This window comes from Sparus aurata, chromosome 21 (assembly GCF_900880675.1).
Source record: "Sparus aurata chromosome 21, fSpaAur1.1, whole genome shotgun sequence".
NCBI lineage: Eukaryota > Metazoa > Chordata > Actinopteri > Spariformes > Sparidae > Sparus > Sparus aurata.
In genome coordinates this window covers 35043461-35065232 of record NC_044207.1, presented here as the reverse complement: position 1 = coordinate 35065232, position 21772 = coordinate 35043461, and the positions used below count along the sequence as shown (strand labels likewise).

The 21772-nt window shown below is 41.5% G+C and overlaps 1 protein-coding gene across 1 annotated transcript in view; it reads right to left on the bottom strand.

Moving 5' to 3' along the window:
• Positions 1 to 705: 705 nt before the first annotated feature.
• LOC115573205 (uncharacterized) overlaps positions 706 to 21772 on the bottom strand; it is a 39216-nt gene continuing 18149 nt past the window's right edge. The window contains exons 3-6 of the mRNA XM_030403896.1: positions 20363 to 20615; positions 1682 to 1737; positions 1489 to 1566; positions 706 to 1113 (exon numbers count right to left, since the gene is read on the bottom strand). Coding sequence (XP_030259756.1) covers positions 1004 to 1113; positions 1489 to 1566; positions 1682 to 1737; positions 20363 to 20615 — 497 coding nt within the window. The 3' untranslated portion in view covers positions 706 to 1003. The remainder of the gene's footprint in view (positions 1114 to 1488; positions 1567 to 1681; positions 1738 to 20362; positions 20616 to 21772) is intronic.

Sequence of the window (21772 nt, the reverse complement as noted above, 5' to 3'; positions counted from 1 at the left end):
GAGCTGAGAAGCTGAAATAAAAGATGTGTTGATACTGTTTGATTGATTCTGTAAAGGTGACAGTTTACTGACAGTTTCTGCAGCCTGACACCAACTTGGAAGGCGACTGATGAAGCTGCTGTGTGATCATTTTATAGCAGTTGTAGCTTGAAAGCAGCTCGCTCTGCTGTTTGTTCATGTGTGTAAACAACAGTGTCATCAGCGTAGAGTTTGACATCCACACTGACACAATTATAAAAGGGGCTCAGCACTGTGCCTGGTGGCACAGCCACACCTACTGACTTGTATATAATAGCTATATGTTTCTGTTTGCTTCTCTTTCTTTAGCTTTGTTGTCCTTGTTTAGCTGCATGCTAATATTCACATCTTCCTCTACATTTGTTCTTGCTGCTGTGTGAAAGTATATTGAGAGCTAATTACAACCAGAGTCAAATGACTTGTAGGCGTCAACATACATGGTCCATGAAGTTGATTCTGTTTCTGATGATTTGCTCTGAAGACAAACTGAAATCCATAAAAACAAGACTGTTTCTAAAACACACACTGTGATTTTTCACTTTATTGAGAATGTTACACTGAAAGAATTGAACAAAGCTGCCACACTCTGCATAATGTATTAAAAAGAAAGACAGGAAGAGAAAAATACTAAAACAATCAAATATCTAGCAGACAGCTAATGATTCAGCTTCATGTTCTATTATTATACAAGTCACAATTCAAAGTGGAAATAAACTAGAGGATGAAAATAACACTATAGCACAGAATGTATACTCAGTCACTGCAGATATATATGTGTATATATGTATTTATATATGTAGGATGACTGAATCTAACCTGTGCATCAAAAGATACATTTTACAACCAACCACAAAACATGAACATTGACATTTGTGACTGCTGATCAAAGTGATCAATGAGACGAACTGATGAGATTTGATGGTGAGAAAAGGCGAGCAGAAAACAGTCAGTCAGCATGTGAGCAGTTGGTGGACGGTCCCTTGTTTCAGAGGATCCTCAGCAGAGAGAGTCCACAGCAGTACACCAGACTCTTCACTATCAGCACTGTGTAGAGCACACAGAGCAGCTTCACCCTGCACTGAGACTGGAAGGACACTGACACACACACACACACACACACACACACACACACACAGTGTTAATTTCACCTTTCACTGCACACACAGTCATTGGATTTATTCTTCATATAGAAATATTTATAGTGGAGCTTTAAGATAAAATCCCCAAAGTTGTTATAGCAGCCTCAAAAACCAAAATGTAGTATAGTGTCCCTAAAACGTGTCATTTGTCAGAGTGTGGAGTGAAAGCTCTCTCATTGGGATTAGTTGTGCTGTTGGACACTCTAACAGAATCAGGGAGTGTCTGTTTAAATCCTTCAATGATGAGCAGAAAGTGAACAGACTGATCTGCAGCCCTAACTGCAGCAGAACATTGGAGCTGTCCATGCAGAGAGGCAGCAGGTGATCTTACAGTCAGCTTGCTGCAGAGCTGGCAGGTCTGCTGGCTCTCTCTCTGGAGGACAGGAGGCTGCTGCAGCTGCTGGAACCTCTGAAACAGAAAAGAGGCCAAAAGAAATGTCAGTCCTCTGCTCCTCTGCTCTCTTTGACAGCGTCTCCACATGAAGCTGAATCACTGCTGAACACAGTCACCAAGCCTTCATTACCTTGTTCTGTTTGGGCCTCCACTGTGCCCCCCTCGTGCTGGACGGAGCAGCGGTATTTATACGTGAAGTTAGCGTTCCCGTCAACCAGCAAGATGGCAGCGGTGCGTCCCGACTCTCTGAGCTCCAGCTGCTCTTCCTTAACATGGCTCCACTTCTCCTGATCCTCCTCCTGTCTTTTCCAGGATAACTGGACCAGAGGAGGAAACATGGCTGAGGCCACACACAGCAGGGAGCTCCTCCCCTCCAGGTGGGCTCTGGATGCTGCTGGGTACACGCTCACCACGGGCTTCACTACCTGCTCTTTTGAAGCTTGACAGCAGCAACAAGCAGCACAGACACACATTGACACAGTCAACAGCAGCTTCCAGCACTGCACTGCATTCAGTGTGATCCTGGAAACTACATGGACTCTGATCACTAAACTACTCATCAATACAGCACAAAGTTCAACACATAGACTGGATTCACCTGCACATCAAACACACTCATCATGTCATGTCATCATATGTTATATGGGGACAAACAACATTATGTGTTCAGCACTTCTTTCTTTCAATGTGCACATTCATCATTATTATGACTCTTACTAATAATAATATAACATCATATTTTCATACAATGGAAAATCTTCATCTGTATTATGATAAAAGACAGATTATAATAAAGGACATATTTACCCTCAAGTTTAATATGCGCTGACATTTTAACGTTTACATTATCCACCACATATTATAAATATTTAAACAAAATGCATCTTGAATTTCATGTTTTTCATAAATACTGTATTTACACTTAATACATAATTACAAATACATGTTTTCATATGACTAATGTGAAAATGCTGTAATTTAATATGAAAAAGCTAAAACTTTGTTTGTTTAATGATATAACATATTATATAATCATGAAAATGTTCTTTTGCAAAATTCAAAACATTATTTAAACGTTATGTTAATATATATTTATGATAAAATATAATTTTACCAATCATTAAATACATTTCAAATTTATTCCAACATGTGTAACATGCTATAGATTTACCATCGTGTACTTCAGTTCACCTGCTAAAGAAAAACAAATCTGTTAATCAATAATTTCAAAATCATTATTTTTCAGTATTTTTACATTCATACACAGTTACAGTGAAATGTTCAGATATGTTAAACAAGATTAATAACTGCTTTGGAATATAATATGATGAAAAGTGAAAATTCATTGATCCTTCACAGTAACTTGACATGTGATGAAATTAAAAGTGATAATATGATATAACATAATATAATATAATATAATATAATATAATATAATATAATATAATATAATATAATACGTCTTAATGAAAGCAGTATGTTGTACACAATATTTACCATCTTGCGCTGCTAATAACTTTACTTTTAAGTATTTTAAATTAGGTTTGGAATTTAAATTTGAAATTATTAATGAACATATGTGCCATTATTTATGAATTAGATCAATCAATATAGAAAATACATATTTTCATATGCCATTGTAAATCATACTGTATTTTTTTAAATATAATGTTTTTTATGTTTTAGCATGATTGCTATATTCTATATTTATTGTGATGTCATATTCAGTGTGTTTGTTTTCATGTTTAAATATATGTTACACTTAAAGACATTTGTACCATCATGTTAAATACAATGTCCTGATGCAGTTTGACCATTTAAAATCAGAAATGTAATTTCTAATCTAATTAATGTAACATAATATGATATATAAAATGATCTAAACACGCTTCAACAAAATCATAATATGTGCATCATATACACAATATTTTCCATCATACTCTTAATTCATATATTTACGTTAAAAGTGAATTAACATACAAACACGTGAGTGTGTGACATTATGGAACAATAGCTGCACGGCTGCAAGAATTCTCTACTAATTATGAACAAACTAACATGTAAAGCCTGAAGCAGCAGAAACTCATTAAAAACACATTTTACACTTGTTCAAGAAACCTACTGAAGGAAAATGAAGCTTTATTCTTACCTGTTACAAACAGTTTAGTTCCAGAGCCAAAGATTGGGTAATCATCTACTCCCACTGCGAGACAGAGTAATACAAAAACCTGTGTGCTGTTGAACGTGTCGGCTGAGGTGAACGAGTCCAAATGATGAAGCAGGATCATGTTTCAGCTCCATGATGTGTTTCTCTAATGTTCATATCAACATGACTGTCTCTTCTTTTATTGTCTTTTTAGACACACTAGCAGTGTTGCTCTGTGGATGCTAATGTCTGTCGCTCCACTACTTTAGTCCACATGGATTGGACCTGGACCAAAGGATGGATGGATGGACTGACATGACATTTTCTACAGACATTCATGGTCCCCAGAGGATGAACTTCATTCATTGACTTTGTTGATTCTGACTTGTTATCTAGCTCCACCAGCAGGTCCAACAGTTCCTGGTCCTCAGTCGGCGGCCCAGTCGACACCTGTTCCTGCTTCCTTGTCTGCGGGTCAGCAGACTGGCTCCAGAGCCGGACCGGCGGTCTTTCCTGATCCCCGTCCAGACCTCCAGCTGCCGGCCTCCTGCTCTGCCTTGCAGCAGTCCTCTGTTCCTGTTCTGCAGCAACCTGTCTGAGCGGAGCTGCAGCTGTCTCCAGTTCCTGTGCTGAATCAGTCTCCTGTGGCTGTGGTTCTGTAACCTCTTGTTTTCCTGACTCTGACAGTTCCACCAGCTCCAGTGGCAGCTCCTGGTGCTCTGTCTAAAAACGACTAGTAGTTCATGACTTGAGAACAAACACTGTCAGCACATAGTTGCCCTCGGAGCTCAGCAAGATATCTGTCACTTGTGGGAAGACTGTCCAGCTCAGAGTCAACATAGATATTAGTGTCCTCCATTAGGTCTGTGTCAGCACGTATAGCACCATCTGTGAGTGGCAAGTGAGATAGCATGTCAGCTGTCGTTAGGCTTTTTTCCTGGGGTGTGCTTTATTGTGTAGGAGTACCTCATCAGGCGCATTCTGAGTCTCTGTATCCGCTGTGGCAGTGATTCCAGAGCCCGCCCCCCCAGCAGACTCACCAGAGGCTTGTGGTCAGTTTCTAGCTCGTAATGTAATCCCATAATGAAGTCATTAAATCTTTCACAGGCCCAAGTAAACACCAGCGCCTCTTTTTCCAGCTGAGTGTGCTGCTTTGTGTTAATGAACTGGAAGCATAAGCGACTGGTGACTACACTTCTCCATCCTTCTGTAGCAGCACTGCCCCAAGCCCATATGATGAGGCATCAGCAGATATTTTCTGTAGCTTGTTAGGATCATATGGTTGAAGTACTGGGGCGAAGGAAGGCTCCCTTATTAGGCTGCAAAATGCCCTCTGTTGCTCGTGCCCCCAGTACCACTGACTCTTTTTGGAAAGTAAGTATCTTTGTGGCTCATCCTTTCCGCAGATTTGGTATGAATTTACCCAGCTGGTTCACAGTCCCAAGGAAGCTCCTCAGCTCACTCACATTTCCTGGCTCTTTCATGTCCTGTATAGCTCTGGTTTTGTCTGGATCTGGCTTCATGCCTTCCGCTGAGACAATGTAGCCGAGGAACTTTATCTCTTCCTTCGCAAACTCACACTTTTCCATGTTTGATGTGACTACAGTCTTTTCTGCTCTCTCCAGTACAGCATGAACTCTTGTGTCATGATGCTCCTTTGTGGTCTCTGTTATGGAGGGCTGCGAAAGGAATACCTGTTATGCTCGACCGGTGGTCTCTCTCTCTTGTTCTTTTTTTTGTCTGTTTATCTCATGCAGGGGAAACAAGCCGGGCAGTGTGCAATCAGCAGGACGAGGCACAAAAAGGCAGATGAGCGGAGGCCTCGCCCTCTAGGGAGCACTTCCTCAAACCGACTGCTGGAGGAGAGAAGCAAGGCTGTGCCTCTGCCACGACGTTTACCACCCCGTCTGTTTGAATGTCGGGTTTTCCTTTGTTCATCTGATGTGCCGCAGGGCCAGGGCAGGAGACCAGCAGCAGTTAGATTTTTGGGTCTTTATTTCTGTTGTTTTTGGTAGTTAGATTAGTCTTGGTTGTTTATAGTTTAGGTTAGACGGGAAAGAGCCGGGTGCGACGGCCCATTGCGGGTTGGCCCGGCACTTCCCCCTTTTTGTTTTCTTTTCTGTCTGGTTCTCCAGCCTCCTGCTGTTGATGTGCACCATTGTTGTTTCACCGGGTTGGTGAATAATAAACTATGGCTGAACAACTTGTAATCTGAGTGTCCCATTGAATGTGTGCGACCTCTACACAGGCTGATCAAAAAGAGGGACCGTAACAGAGCGATGAGGATGTCATCCATGTGGCACACTACACCTTGCAGGCCTGCTGTAACCTCAGTCACCATCAGGGCCCAGGAGATACCAAAGTGCAAGCGATTAAAGTGGTAGCGCCCAAATGGTGTGATGAAAGTGGTGAGGGGAGCAGAATCCTTGGATGGAGGTATTTGCCAAAAACCCTTATTTTCATCTAACTTAGTGAAATTCTTAGCATTTGTGAGCATTCCTAGGGTTTGGTCTACAGAGAGGAGGATGTACCTTTCCCAACACACAAACTCATTTAGTGGTTTCATGTCCACGCAAATGCCGACCTTATCTGTGTCCTTTTAAGGGCAACCCCCATGCCACAGCACCAGTCTGTTGGTTCTTCCACACGGCTGATGACCTCTAACCTCTCCAACTCTTTTTTTACTTTGCCCATTAGAGGCAACAGGACCCTTTGTGGCACTTTAAGAGAAAAGGGCTTAGCATCAGGCTTGAGCTACATGGTGCTTCATGATTCCATCATGGCCGCCCTGCCTTCTTCCTCGTGTGTGTTTTGTGGTTCCCTGTCTGTATTATTCCTCCTGTGTCTCTCCACCTGTCTGTTCTTTGTGTGTGTGTGTGGGCGTGGCTTCCCTTCCACAGGCAGCACCAGGTGAATCCACTGCAGTAATCAACCTCCTGTAAAGCCACTGGATTCCCTCCTGCTCATCGCCAGACCATTTCGTCAGTCAGCGCGGTTGCTTTAATCCTGGCTCCTCTGTATTTTACCTTTGTGCCTGTGCTTTAGCTAGTGTAGCTAATTCTCCTGTGTTTTTCCACCTTGCCTCAGATTGCTGTGCTTGCTGTGCAGTCTCGTGTTTTGCTTTCTCCCTGCCTGCCTGTTACCAGCTCTCCTGCGTTTCCACTCTGTGTGAGTACGCAAGAGAGATGGACCTCTCTGCACCGTGACGCAGCACTGCCATTGCCCTGCAGCGGACGTCATGTCACGACACCTCCACCCTCACTTTCACTGGTGACTTCGCAAGCCATGCTTGCATCCCGGGACAACGCACCACCTCCCTCCCCTGCACTTGTTTACACGTTCTAAACATTAAAGAACTTATTTACTGTGAATCAGTTATCTGGATCGTGCATTTGGGTCCTAAGTATACGCAAATCACAACATGGTGTATGGCTTCTGAACGAACTCGAGTCCATCACAGCATTTGGGATATGTGTGTTTGATTGTCTCTTGGTCTATTGTGTCAACTCTAGCTATTAACTTGAGTTTCACAGACGCTGGTCTGCTCAGTAGTGCTTGTTATGACCCTGGGGGTCATGATTTGTATTTATTCTTGTCGCATTTGTCTGTGTTGTTTTCCCTCCATGTCAAGAGGAGGTGCTGTGTTCCCTGTTTCTGTTCTGTCTAAAAAGGTGCCAGTGCAGGTGGAGGCTGCTGATTGGTTGTAATTCTGGAGGCTGCTGATTGGTGGAATCCAACGGACTGGGGACATTTAAAAGTGGAGCCTGCTGCAGACCTGGGCGTCTCTCGCTCTCTCTCTCACTCACACTCACTGGCTTGATTTGTGACTTGTGAAATTGATGTTCGCTGTTGTTGTAGCAGAGATTTTGATCTCTTTGTAAATATTGTAAATATTGTTAAATTATTTTCAGTCCACTTTAGTAGGGGTGAGTAGCCTTTTTCTTTGTGCACCTTTTTCTCCTGTTTTTTGGTTGGGGAGTAAGGTAAGATGACTTTTGTTTTGAGGTAGGGAAGAAAGCTTTAAAAACCAGCTTGTTTTGTTTATTGTTTTAGGTATTGCTCACCCTGAAGTCATTTTTTTGTTTGGGTAAATAAATCCCCCTTATTTTTGGACTGCATTCGTTGGTTTTTTGGTGTTTTATTGTTGGGAGTGGGAAAAGGGAGAGACCAATATGTCATGCCCCGGTATACCCTAGGCCGGGACATAACACGCTGCATGTAGATTTCTCACAACATAGATTTTCTCTGTGTTGCTCCTCTCTCCATATGATAGAGTCTCTGTAGCTGACCCCAAACTAGTAGTTCACCCCCACCAGGACCATAGAGTGGTTTTTGAGCTTTTTCAAGTTCTTCACCTCTGTGTCTCATTTTTCTGAACATCTGTTCTGGAATGGCAGTAACATCAGCTCCAGAGTCTAGTTTGAATGTCACTTTACTACCCCTTATGTTAATGTCAGCTCTCCACAGTTCCTCTCCGGTATCCAGCTCTCCCAGAAAAAGTCCATCCAGGTCCCCAGCAACTTCATCCACCGTGCTGTTTGACCTGAAGACACTCCCATAATGTCCTCGTTTACCACAGTTATGGCATTCTGCACTCTTAGCAGGGCACTGGGACGCTGAGTGTGATGGTGTTTTGCCACATTTGGGACATGCTTTGTTTCTCACTTTATTTTGCATTGTCTTATTAAATCTCTGGTGTCCCTGTGCTTGTTCCTTGGCTTTAAATCTGTACTGCTTTTCCCTTTTAACATGCCCAACATCCATAGCAGCCTTGGAAGCACTCATCTCCCCTCTTAACTCAGTCTGTTGCTGTTTAATTTCCTCTGATTGTCAAGCCATTATAACGGCTTAAGGGAGAGTGAGGTCTTTGTTAAAGGGATATTCCGGCTTAAGTTTATTCCATGGTCTACCACACGTGACACCAAGTATGACCCCTCCTCGAGAGATCAAGTTTTCCAACCACTAGCTTACGTAGTTTTTACAGCCTCAGAAAAGATCGCACGATAACAATACACTGCAGTCTATGACTCCAGCAAGAGACCGCCATCAAAAAGCCACTCATAGCCACAAATAATGCTCAGAACAGCAGTAAACTTAATCAACTACAAACAGCGTCCCAGCACATAGTTCAAGGCATCAAACATCTGCTAGCTTTGCCGGATTTCTACTGGAAAGAGAACACAGCTCACAACTCTCCTGCAGCAGCTTGCTTGGTATGGGGAAGCCCGACAAGTTGATTACCGAGTGCAGTTAGGAATACTCTATTTCATTCTTTTCCCTGTCCGCTCTCGATAATAAATGTTATAAACTGGCAGGTAAGACACATATGAACTTTGATTGCATTTCAATGGAGTAATAATCATACATTTGCATCCTTGAGCTGCGGAACTCTACTGCACTCGGTAATCGACTCGTCGGGCTTTCCCACAACAAACTAGTACATATGGTGCTGTGATGAAGCAATCCACTGCTTCCATAGACTGCTGCACTCAACTCATATTTTTCTTAGGAATTAAATATGTGTCAAAATTTTTTCGAACTGCATCATATTGCTGACAAGTGTGTTCACTTGATTAGCAGCAGAGGAGCTGTTCAGGTTACTTGCCAATCCGAAGTGCGCGTCCTCGCTAGCAGTGCCGACTTTCCTTCCGTCTGTCGCTTGAGCTGCGGAACTCTACTGCACTCGGTAATCGACTCGTCGGGCTTTCCCACAACAAACTAGTACATATGGTGCTGTGATGAAGCAATCCACTGCTTCCATAGACTGCTGCACTCAACTCATATTTTTCTTAGGAATTAAATATGTGTCAAAATTTTTTCGAACTGCATCATATTGCTGACAAGTGTGTTCACTTGATTAGCAGCAGAGGAGCTGTTCAGGTTACTTGCCAATCCGAAGTGCGCGTCCTCGCTAGCAGTGCCGACTTTCCTTCCGTCTGTCGCTCAAGTCCGTCACTAACTTTAGTCCAACTGGATCATATTTTATGGACCAAAAGTTTTCTGGTTTTCCCTCTGATGTGCTCCGGACGCTCTGCCTCCACCTCATGCTAATGTTAGCTACAGTGTTGGGGTAGTTACCGAAAAAAAGTAATGCCTTAATTTACTTTGTTACTCGTTGCTTCAAGTAATTAGTTACACTACTCCTTACATTACTTTTGGATTACTCCATGACATCACCTGAGATGCACCTTAATTACCAATTAACACTGTAAAATTAAACAATATGCCTAATCACGTTATGTGTATTTTGCTCAGTATGTTTCAAAAATACAGCGATTCCACCGTGGAAACAGGCAACATTTCCTCCACAACATATGTGGCTACAAGCCAATCTATCTCTGCTTTTGTTTCTAATTTCTGCTCAAAGTCTGGTTCAAGTCCAGCTACCGACCACAATATGCCTTGACTACTGCCGAGGTGCTCTTGAGCAAGGCATCAAACCCCCATATGCTCCCCGGGCGCTGTCACAGCAGCCCACTGCTCCTAGCTTGCAGGGTGTGTGTGTATTTGCAGCTAGTGATGGGTCAAATGCAGAGAATTTCAGGTGTGTTTGCATGTCGCATGTAATATATATCTGATACAATAATTTCCCCCCGGGGATTAATAAAGTATAATAAAAATAAAAAACCTGGAATTTGTATTTACACAGTTGTGTTGGCAAATTGCACAACATACAAATGTGTAAATATTGTTACTATAACGCAGGTTACAAATGATCTTCTGGAGCTTTGATGAAGAAGTTTTCTCTGACTCTCTCTGGACCATTGTTCCTCTGAATCCTGCCATTCTGTCAGTCTGACAGGATTCTGAATGCTTTCTGTTCAAACTCGGGTCGGTCAGTTATTCTAGGAGCATGTTTGTTTTATTTATAGAAAATCTGTGAACATCCCGACAGCAATCAATAAATCAAATGCACCAGTCAGCTCTGTGGATGTGATCGGGACGACAATGCTGGTCTCAGGATCGGATCCAGTGTTTTGGTGGCAAAGAGTTCCTTCAGGTCTTTAAAAAAGATGCAAGGCAAAATCTGAAATGAAGAATAGCTGTTATCATTGTTCCCAATTTCCACTGATGAGCACAACACCTACAATCAGTCAATGAGTAATTTCCTGTTTTTCAGTTACAGATTTGAAAATAAAAAACTGGACACAAATCCTTTTCTGTTTTTCTGTTTTCCTGATTTTCAGATTTTGCAGAAAATATGGGAAACAAGTTGTTTCCGTTTTTCGACCTCAGAACAGAAATCGAAATGGCCACAAAGTACACGGATGTGTCCAAGATTTGTCTTTTAAAAGGCACTAAAGTGAAATGATGTGGTGAAATGTGCTGAAAGGAGTTAAACAACAAGTGCTGCTGGAAGTGTTTTCATTCAGAGCACATTAGTGTTGTGAGGGACGGATGGACTTTATTCAGCAGCAGGACGTTGGGCTGTAAATATTTGATGATGTTTGATATCATTTTATTGAAATATTCTGAAGTATGTTTGTTGTTTTACTGATTCATCTGGATTATGTTTGAGTTTGTCATTGAATTATTTTCCTCTTTATTTTCTCATTGTGTTTGTGTTTGTCTCCTTTTTTCCTCTCTGTGTGAAACAACAATAAACCTGCTGGAATATCTGATCAAAATATAAATAAATAGAATATGAAATAAATCCCTCAGTTCAGTGTGTTTGTGACTGTGGCTGAGATGGAGGTGAAACAAGTGAACCTTGGCTGTGGTTTACTGCTCTCTTCCTGTCAAAAACACTGTTTGACGTCTGTTCATCTGTTGGTTTTTGTTCAGGCTGCTCGCATCATTTCTCACTGTGGGCATCACTCTCCCAACAGGAGCAGTAGTAGGTGGCTGAATGAAGGAGTTTAATGTTCTGGATCTTCAACTCACAGCTGTTCTGGTTATTCACAACTGAGAAATCATTTTTCTGAGGATGATCGTACCTGTGAATTATGTTACAATTGTATTGGTCAAGATACAGAATCCTTGTGAATGTTTCTGTGTCTTTCTTCTGGTACCAGACGACTGGCATGCCACTGTCACACTGGTCAGTTCGACAGCTGAAGGAGACGTTTCCATCAACTCTCCTGGTCAATGTTAAATCCTTCTGAATCAGCTGTGCTGCCATGGCAACCAGCGCTGTAGAGAAGCAGACAGATAGATGAAGGTCAGTGTGACAGTGTTTGTTCCAGGTGGACTTTGTTGGCTCCTGATTGGCTGGAAACACTCACCTGAACACAGACAGCACAGAGCAGCAGCTGGGAGGAAAAGCATTTTGTGCAGTGGTGTTTCCTCTGGTGAACCTGGGGAGAAGTGGCGCTCTGACGCAGCTGAGGCCAAACCAGGACGAGCTGCCAGATCAGACGAGGGCCACGTGGTTTCTAACAGGTCCTCAGAGCTCCCATCAGCCCCTGCGGCTCACAGATAAGGCCGCCGCTGCCGATCGATGGCTCGGCTGAAGCTGCCGTGTGATAGAAATAGAAACCCACATTCATGTGAGCAGCAACACATTCAGGTTGGTGGTGAATTTAGTAGCACAGACTGTTATCTGTTGTTGAACAGCTGTGATGAAAAGACAAAAGGACAAATCCACAAAACTCCTCCACTGTGATTTGAAGCCTTAAACGTCCCCTTACATTTCTGTCATTTCACTGAATCATTTCATTTCTATGACACATCAAACCTTTTCCACACACAGTGTCACATCTTTATTGTGTCTCCTGTTGTTCAGTCTCTTCATTAAAGCTACAGGATGTTTCACTGAGGGAAAGATTCAAAGCCAAGACTCCATCAAATGGAACATTTCAACATGTCTGCTGCATCATTTTACACACATTTCCCCAAAATCCAGCCTGACACATTTGGTATTGTTGTAAACTTTGGGATCTCCAGCAGAACGTCAGATAAAGTTCAGAGGGTCAGTTTGTAAAGACGAAGCCAGCGGAGGCTTCAGAAGAGTTGAAATCCAGCTGTGCTCCTCATATGTGAAGCAGTGGTTCTGGTTCTGTTCCCTGGAAGGAGCTCAGGGCTCTGCTCTCTACTTCCTCCATGTAGAGGTCAGCCACAATGGGAGACACTGGTGAAGCCACCACAGCTGTGCTTCTGCCTGTAAAAACCCTCCTGGGATGTGAAACAGGTGGTATTCAGGCAGAGGTCGGGTCCAAAAAGTGGTTCCATTGAAAAGAGACAATGTGTGGTTTGTAAGTGAGCTTTAAAACGACACATAGAAGTGTTTTCTGATGTGATGAAACTATCAGCAGGACCACATCATTTGTCTCTGTCTGTCAAAAGTGCCCAATAAGAAGACAAATCAAAATAGAAACTATAGAAGAGCAATTCAACTCCAACTTACAAGGCAAGCAGTACAAATACACACAGTACCCACCAGCAGAGATGTACTTCAACTAATACTGCAGTACTGTCTCAAGTGAAGTGACACAGTGCTGTGATTAGTTAGACTTCTATAGTTATAGTTAGTATAGTACATGTCAGAGTAATATGACACCATCTACTGTAACAGGCTGCAGCAGAATAATATAGTAATAATATAGTTGATAATATAGTTGCAGTAGAAAAAGTATTTGAAGTATTTTTAGAAGTAGTACCAACAATAATGCCAGTAATACTCCTCATTTACTGCTGTGTGTTTTTTATCCACTAGATGTCACTGTGGGTTTGTCGCCAGTAAAATAAGAGGGCGGAGCGTCATCAGCATCACGTGGATGTCCCTGCACTTCCCGTGACTGACCACAGGGTGGTGGTGTTTCTCTGTGATGTTTAATGTCAGCACCAGCAGCAAACACAGAAATCCAGCATGTGATCAGCTTTAGTTTGAAATGTGTCACACAGCCGTGGTGGAAGAGCTGATTTATTGGTGTGACAGCGATCTAACAGCGTAAAGACACATGTAATGTCACACATGTGTTGTCTGCTGAGACAGCTGCAACATGTTGTCATTCTTCCAACAGTGTTTCATGGTGAAAATGATCCAAGTGTTCAGAGTTAGAACACACAGAACAGAACAAACATCCCTTCAGATAATATGAAATGTATCATAACTGTTCCTTCAGCTTCTTAAAGGAACACACTGACATTTGTCTGCTTTGGTTTGACGCTGTTATTCCATTTAAAGCAGATTTCAATCAGGAGCGACGAGTGAATGAAGTAAAGATCATGTTTATGACAGCAGATGACATGTGATCAGTAAGTCTGCTCACAAAGTCTTTGTCACTTTGACTCTACAGGGAGATTTTGGGATCGAGGGACGTCTGAACAGCAGCTAGAAAATATATTTTAAATAACATGATATCGTGGTAAATATATATTTGTGTCATATATTAAAATAGTAGTTTGTATGCAAATTTGACAAGGGCCAGATTGTGATGGCTAGACAACTGGGTCAGAGCTTCTCTAAAACTGCAGCTCTTGTAGGGTCTTCCCATGCTGCAGTTGTCCAAGGAAGGCACAGTGGTGAACCGGCGACAGGGTCGTGGACTGCCAAGTCTCATTGATGCACATGTGGAGCGAAGGATTTGCCCATGTTGTCTTATCCAACAGACGAGCTGCTGTTGCTATAATTACTGAAGAAGATAATGTTGGTTCTGATAGAAAGGTGTCAGGATACACAGTGCATTACAGTTTGTTGCGTATGGGGCTGCATAGCCACAGACCAGTCACGGTGCCCATGCTGACCCCTGTCCACCGCCGAATGGGCCAACAATGGGCACGTGAGAATCAGAACTGGACCACCGAGCAATGGAAGAAGGTGGCCTGGTCTAATGAATCACATCTCTTTTACATCACGTGGATGGCTGGGTGCGTTTGCATTGCTTACCTGGGGAACACACGGCACCAGGATGCACTATGGGAAGGAGGCAAGCCAGCAGAGGCAGTGTGATGCTTTGGGCAATGTTCTGCTGGGAAACCTTGGGTCCTGCCAACCATGTGGATGTTACTTTAACACGTACCACCTGCCTAAGCATTGTTGCAGACCATGTACACCCTTTCATGGAAACAATATTCCCTGATGGTTGTGGCCTCTTTCTGTCATGATTCCGGATTTTGCCTTGTGTTTTTTGTGATTTTTCATGCCTTGTCCCTTTAAGTTTTTCCTGTGGTCTGCCCTCTGTCTCCCTCTGTCTGTCTGCCTTGTTCCCTCCTGGTCTGCTCCTCTGTGCTCCTCCCCTTTGTTAACCCACCTGGCTTCCTCCCTCCTCTCTCCTCACCTGTTCCTCATCTGGTAATCAGTGTCTGTGTATTTAGTCTGTGTGTTTCCCTTCACTCCCTGTCCGGTCATTGTATGTCTTCCGTTTGGTCCGTCTGTCCCTGCTCATGCCTGCTCCCGTCGGCACCCTATTCCTTCTGGTATGTGTTTTTGGATTTCGAGTTTTGCATTTTGCATTTTGATTTGAACTTTGGTTTTGGTTTGTACTTTGCCTTTTTCCTTTGCACTTTGTTGTTTCGCTGTTCAGTTGCTACTTTGTTCTTTTGTCCCTGTTTTGGTTTTGCATTCAGCTTTAAAATAAAGCTCGCCTTTTGTTCATTATTGCTCTTCCCTCTTGTCCCCTGATTTATTGCGTTTGGGTCTAACCCCTTTCCCCTCAGTATCCCCGTTTACCCCAGAACCTGACACTTTCAGCAGGACAATGCGCCATGACACAAAGCAAACATGGCTCAGGATGGTTTGAGGAGCACAACAACAAGTTAGAGGTGTTGACCACCATCTGTGAGATGTGCTGGATAAAAAATAAAGTCCAAACCTTGGAAGTTCTCACAATTCCTAAAGAGGACTTCAACTTTAATCAATAGCAGAAATAGAAATTGGCTCAAAGTGGCAGTTGATTACCTCAAATATTTTGGATATTCAAATGGGTTATAAATTTGATAAATCCAACAGTACACTTCGTCACATGGGGCACCAATATCATGGTGCATTGCGTAAATGTCTCACACGGGGCACCATAATACTATGCACTGCATCAGGCAAGGCATAATTATTTAGTACTCATGGAGCATTAAAAGGATTATTATTTACAATGACCACCCTTGAAGATGGGAAAAGATAAACAATTCAATAATTCAGTGTCATAAAACGTTACTAAACTATTTGTAAATCTGATTAATAATTGACTTAGTAATCACAGCCAAAACAGCTATAATGGTTGAAGGATGTCGGAGTTCTTGACAGTAGAGGTTGGCAACATTCACTCTTGTACAATATTAAATGGACAGCAAGAAGGTTCAACAGAGCAGAGGTTCTGACTGACAGTGTGTTTGGATCAGGTCTGCAGTGAGTCCAGGACAGAATCAGAAGGAGGATAGGACCGGTCTCAGTTGTTATTCCCCACCTCCCCTAAGCCTTCACAAAAGGGCAACGTCTCACCCTGATTGGCTGTTAGGGGAATGACTCAAGCTGCTCCCACTTGTTAATTAGGAGCCAGTCTCCACACCTGCAGCAGGTGATCTGAATACACTGCAATCAGTCCAGAGGGAGTGAGAGGTTCAGCCCAAATAAAAGAGAAGTACTACACACACACACACACACACACACACACACACACACACACACACACTTCCCTCTCCTGAGCCTCCACCTCAGCTCCTTCAAGTTACACTCATGAACCACCCATAGATCCCGACCTGTGTCCTTCAGGACAGTTCTGTAATTCACTGGATCGACCCACTGAACAATGTGATACAGAACGATCCACTGTGGGCCAAGCTTAGCCGTAGTATTTGACTTGACAGCAGCTGTACATTTTTCAGATCAGGTTTGACATGAGACGAGACTCCACAGCTCTCATTAAAGGTCCCTTCAAATTTGATGGAAAAGCACTTTGAGTCGCTGAAAATGAACAAGAATCATTTTTCATGATTGAGCTCCTCCAACCAGTCAGTGTAACAGACACATCCTCAGCAGTCATGAACCACTGAGACGTCAGAACAGGAAACACTCACATGTGTTGTTGCGGAGGCCGCTGACAAAGAAGCCTTTTGTCAGTTTTCTATTAGGACTTGTTGGCTCTCTTCAACACCAAAAGTGAACTGTAAAGTGAAACTCTGATGGCTGAAATCACATCACCATTATAAAGTCCATGGACGTGAGCTCCAGGTGGGGGGTCACTGTTGGAAAAAAGGCTTCCAGACAACAAGAGAAAAGACAAAGCGGTCCAGAGAGGGAGAAGAGTTGATGAGTGTGTACAGCAGCAGATATGAATCTGTTCTCAGTGGTTATTAGGACTCATAAAAAACTGTTGAGAGCCAACCAGCACTTCCTTTCCTGCAGCAGACGGGCTGTGTGGGTTTCTGCTCTGCAGCCTCCTTACCGTTAGCTGCACTTTTTCACATGAACAACACAATGACAGTTACAACAGTTACAGCGCTCAGTACTCACTGTCTCAGCTTCCATCTGTCTTATTCACCATCATATAAATAATACTGATAATAGATTAATCATGATGCAATGTTTTTAAATATTTAGTGAATGTAACAGCTGACACATAAAAACATGTGATATACACACAAAACTACAGAAACATCCAGTGAAAATGAAATATACTTCAGTTTATTTTGAGGAACGGGGCAAAGAAATGTTTAATTTTCAGCCAGAAGAAGAAAAATAATATACTGTATATTACTCAGTGTTAATAAGGGTTCATTTTCTCATATTTTACTTGATTAATTTATTTAAACCACTAAAACACAATTTAATAAAACTGTGTATATATATATATATATATATATATATATATATATATATATATATATAATAACGTGCAGTAAATTATCATATTTTTATGATGATAATACATGATTTGTACATCTTGATTGATAATAAGAGATCTTCTCACATTAAAGAGTTTTTGCAGCGAAAGAAAATTTTTAAATGTTGGTGTTTCTGAAATCTTCCATACTCTCATAAACTGTCCCTGTAAAAAATACAATTTCAGATAAATTCAAACTTTTCTCCCTCAAAGTGTTTAACTGACAACGAGAGGATTTGCAGCAGTGACTCCTCGACTGTAACATTTACAGGAACATGTGGTTCATCTGTTCTCATCGATCAGGGCAACAGAACACAAACCACTCAGACAGAAACACAAACCACAGAGACAAACAAGTCGTCTTGTTGTTTAGTGAAGCTGAAGTGGAGCGTCCATGTTGGTTCACCTCAGGTCTCATAATGAGGTTCCAGCTGATCAGAGAGCTGCTGTCAGAGCCATCAGAGTCGTGTGTCCGTCTCAATCAGTGGTCAGTTTCCAACAGTTCACCTGGTTAACCCCACTGAGCCACTGATCTCCTGTCAGTCAGCTTCTAGCTTCAGTTTGCATCAGTGCAGCTGTCTGTGCTTCACTCACACAGCTCCAAATGTGACATGTTACTGTGGCATGAAGCCTGTTTTTAAGTTTCACGGCTGTTTTTGTCTGACTTACAAACTCAAAAACACTCATGTGAAGATGTGTAACTGCTGTCAAAACACACTGAATGATTCTGGTGTAAAAGCTGAGAGAGTTAAATTATATTTTATCAGTTGATAAAAAATAAACACAGCCATCATTCAAACTGAGGGCGACTGATGAAGCTGCTGGGTGATCATTTTATAGCAGTTGTAGCTTGAAAGCAGCTCGCTCTGCTGTTTGTTCATGTGTGTAAACAACAGTGTCATCAGCGTAGAGTTTGACATCCACACTGACACAATTATAAAAGGGGCTCAGCACTGAACCTGGTGGCACAGCCACACCTACTGACTTGTATATAATAGCTATATGTTTCTGTTTGCTTCTCTTTCTTTAGCTTTGTTGTCCTTGTTTAGCTGTATGCTAATATTCACATCTTCCTCTACATTTGTTCTTGCTGCTGTGTGAAAGTATATTGAGAGCTAATTACAACCAGAGTCAAATGACTTGTAGGCGTCAACATACAAGGTCCATGAAGTTGATTCTGTTTCTGATGATTTGCTCTGAAGACAAACTGAAATCCATAAAAACAAGACTGTTTCTAAAACACACACTGTGATTTTTCACTTTATTGAGAATGTTACACTGAAAGAATTGAACAAAGCTGCCACACTCTGCATAATGTATTAAAAAGAAAGACAAGAAGAGAAAAATACTAAAACAATCAAATATCTAGCAGACAGCTAATGATTCAGCTTCATGTTCTATTATTATACAAGTCACAATTCAATGTGGAAATAAACTAGAGGATGAAAATAACACTATAGCACAGAATTTATACTCAGTCACTGCAGATATATATGTGTATATATGTATTTATATATGTAGGATGACTGAATCTAACCTGTGCATCAAAAGATACATTTTACAACCAACCACAAAACATGAACATTGACATTTGTGAGTGCTGATCAAAGTGATCAATGAGACGAACTGATGAGATTTGATGGTGAGAAAAGGCGAGCAGAAAACAGTCAGTCAGCATGTGAGCAGTTGGTGGACGGTCCCTTGTTTCAGAGGATCCTCAGCAGAGAGAGTCCACTGCAGTACACCAGACTCTTCACTATCAGCACTGTGTAGAGCACACAGAGCAGCTTCACCCTGCACTGAGACTGGAAGGACACTGACACACACACACACACACACACACACACACACACAGACAGAAGACAGACAGTCTAAATTTCTTCAGAATGGTGCTATGGTCAGTGATTGTCTTTGTATGTAAAGAACTCACCTGCTGCAGGCTGCGTTACGATGGAGGTAGGTGGTGCGCTGGATGTGATGCTTCTGCTTGTTGTTTGAACTGCAGCTGTATTCAAACATACAGTACATCCAGACTGTTACACCACTGCATGAAGTCTGTTGTGTCATTCTACTTCATATAAAGTAGGCACTGTACACATAAGCTTCATTTAATCTGACCTGTTTTTAATTAGTAACAAGGTTTAACTGTGATATTAATTAGCAATAAAAACAACAACAATAAAAATAGAAATAACACAGCAGTAAATCAGAGACCACATTTATTATAATTGTCTGATGCTTCAGGTGTAGATGCAGATTAGAAGGTTCTTCTCCAGCAGCTTCTGCAACACTTTCCTGAGGTTATCTGGACAGTTATAGAGTCGATTAGCCTGATTATTACTGTACAACAGAAACATGTAGCTGCAGCAGACAGAGAAGGACAAACAACTGCTGCAGCCTGCACACTACTACTTACAGCAGCAGGTCAACATGACACATTATTACCTACTTGTGATTATGCATTAGGAAAGTGAAAGAGGTTGTACTTCAATTAAATAGTTACACATGCCCGGCAATATGTCTAATTATTAGTCAGTGAATTTCAGCACAATGTGAAACATTCTAGGTATGAGGAAGAACACTGAACAGCAGCAACAGCAGCAGCTGACCAGATAAGTTAACAGGTTTGACATTCAGATGATTCATAAACATCCTCAGCAGCTAACAAAGCTTTATTATCAGGCCTGTCACTCTCTCTCTGACCTGAGATCCACATCAGTAACCATCCCCCACTTTCAATGTGCAGCACAGTCAGTGCTCACGTAACACGGCAACCCAAGTGCAGGTCGGAGACATGGCCAGGTCAGAAGATTCTTTCTTTCTTTCTGTCTTCAGCACAACACACTCATTACCTTGTTCTGTTTGGGCCTCCACTGTGCCCCCCTCGTGGTGGACGGAGCAGCGGTATTTATACGTGTCGAGAGCGTCCTGATCCAGCGGCAAGATGGTGGCGGTACATCCCGACTCACTGAGCTCCAGCTGCTCTCCCTCAGCAGGGAGCGACTCCACCTGATCCTCCTTTTGTCTTATCCAGGAGAAGCGGACCAGAGGAGGAAACATGGCTGAGGCCACACACAGCAGGGAGCTCCTCCCCTCCAGGTGGGCTCTGGATGCTGCTGGGTACACGCTCACCACGGGCTTCACTACCTTCTCATCTGAAGCTTGACAGCAGCAACAAGCAACACAGACACACATTGACACAGTCAACAGCAGCTTCCAGCACTGCACTGCATTCAGTGTGATCCTGGAAACTACATGGACTCTGATCACTAAACTACTCATCAATACAGCACAAAGTTCAACACATAGACTGGATTCACCTGCACATCAAACACACTCATCATGTCATGTCATCATATGTTATATGGGGACAAACAACATCATGTGTTCAGCACTTCTTTCTTTCAATGTGCACATTCATCATTATTATGACTCTTACTAATAATAATATAACATCATATTTTCATACAATGGAAAATCTTCATCTGTATCATGATAAAAGACAGATTATAATAAAGGACATAGTTACCCTCAAGTTTAATACGCGCTAACATTTTCATGTTGACATTATCCACAACATATTATAAATATTTTTTTAAAATGCATCTTGAATTTCATGATTTAATACACAATTACAAATACCTGTTTTCATATATGTAATGTGAAAAAAGATGTTATTTTATATAAAAGGAGGTAAAACTTTCTTGGTTTAATGATATAAAGTATGATTTAATCACGAAAATGCTCCTTTGCAAAATTTAAAAGATGCTTTAAATATTTTGTTAATATATATTTTACAATAAAATATATATTTACATTCAAATTAAATACTTTTTAAATTTATTGCAACATGTCTAACATGTTAAAGATTTTCCAGTGTGTACTTTAGTTCAGCTGCTAAAGAAAAACAAATCAGTTCATCAATAATATCATAATTATTATTTTTCAGTATTTTAACATTCATACACAATTATAATGAAATGTTCAGATATGTTGAATATGAATAATAACTGCTTTGTAATATAACATGAAGAAAGGTGAGAATTTATTGATCCTTTACAGGAATGTTTTAATATAATATAATATGATATAATGTAACATAATTTAAAATATGTCATACACAATTTTTACGACCATCCGCTGCTAATACATTTACTTTGTATTTGAAATTTGGTTTGACATTTTTCTTTTGTTACATGTTATTATGCATTAAATTATTAATGAATATATTTATCATTATGTATAAATTATTTAAAAGTCAATCAACATAGAAAATACATAATTTCATGTGACATTGCAAATCACACAGTATAATTTT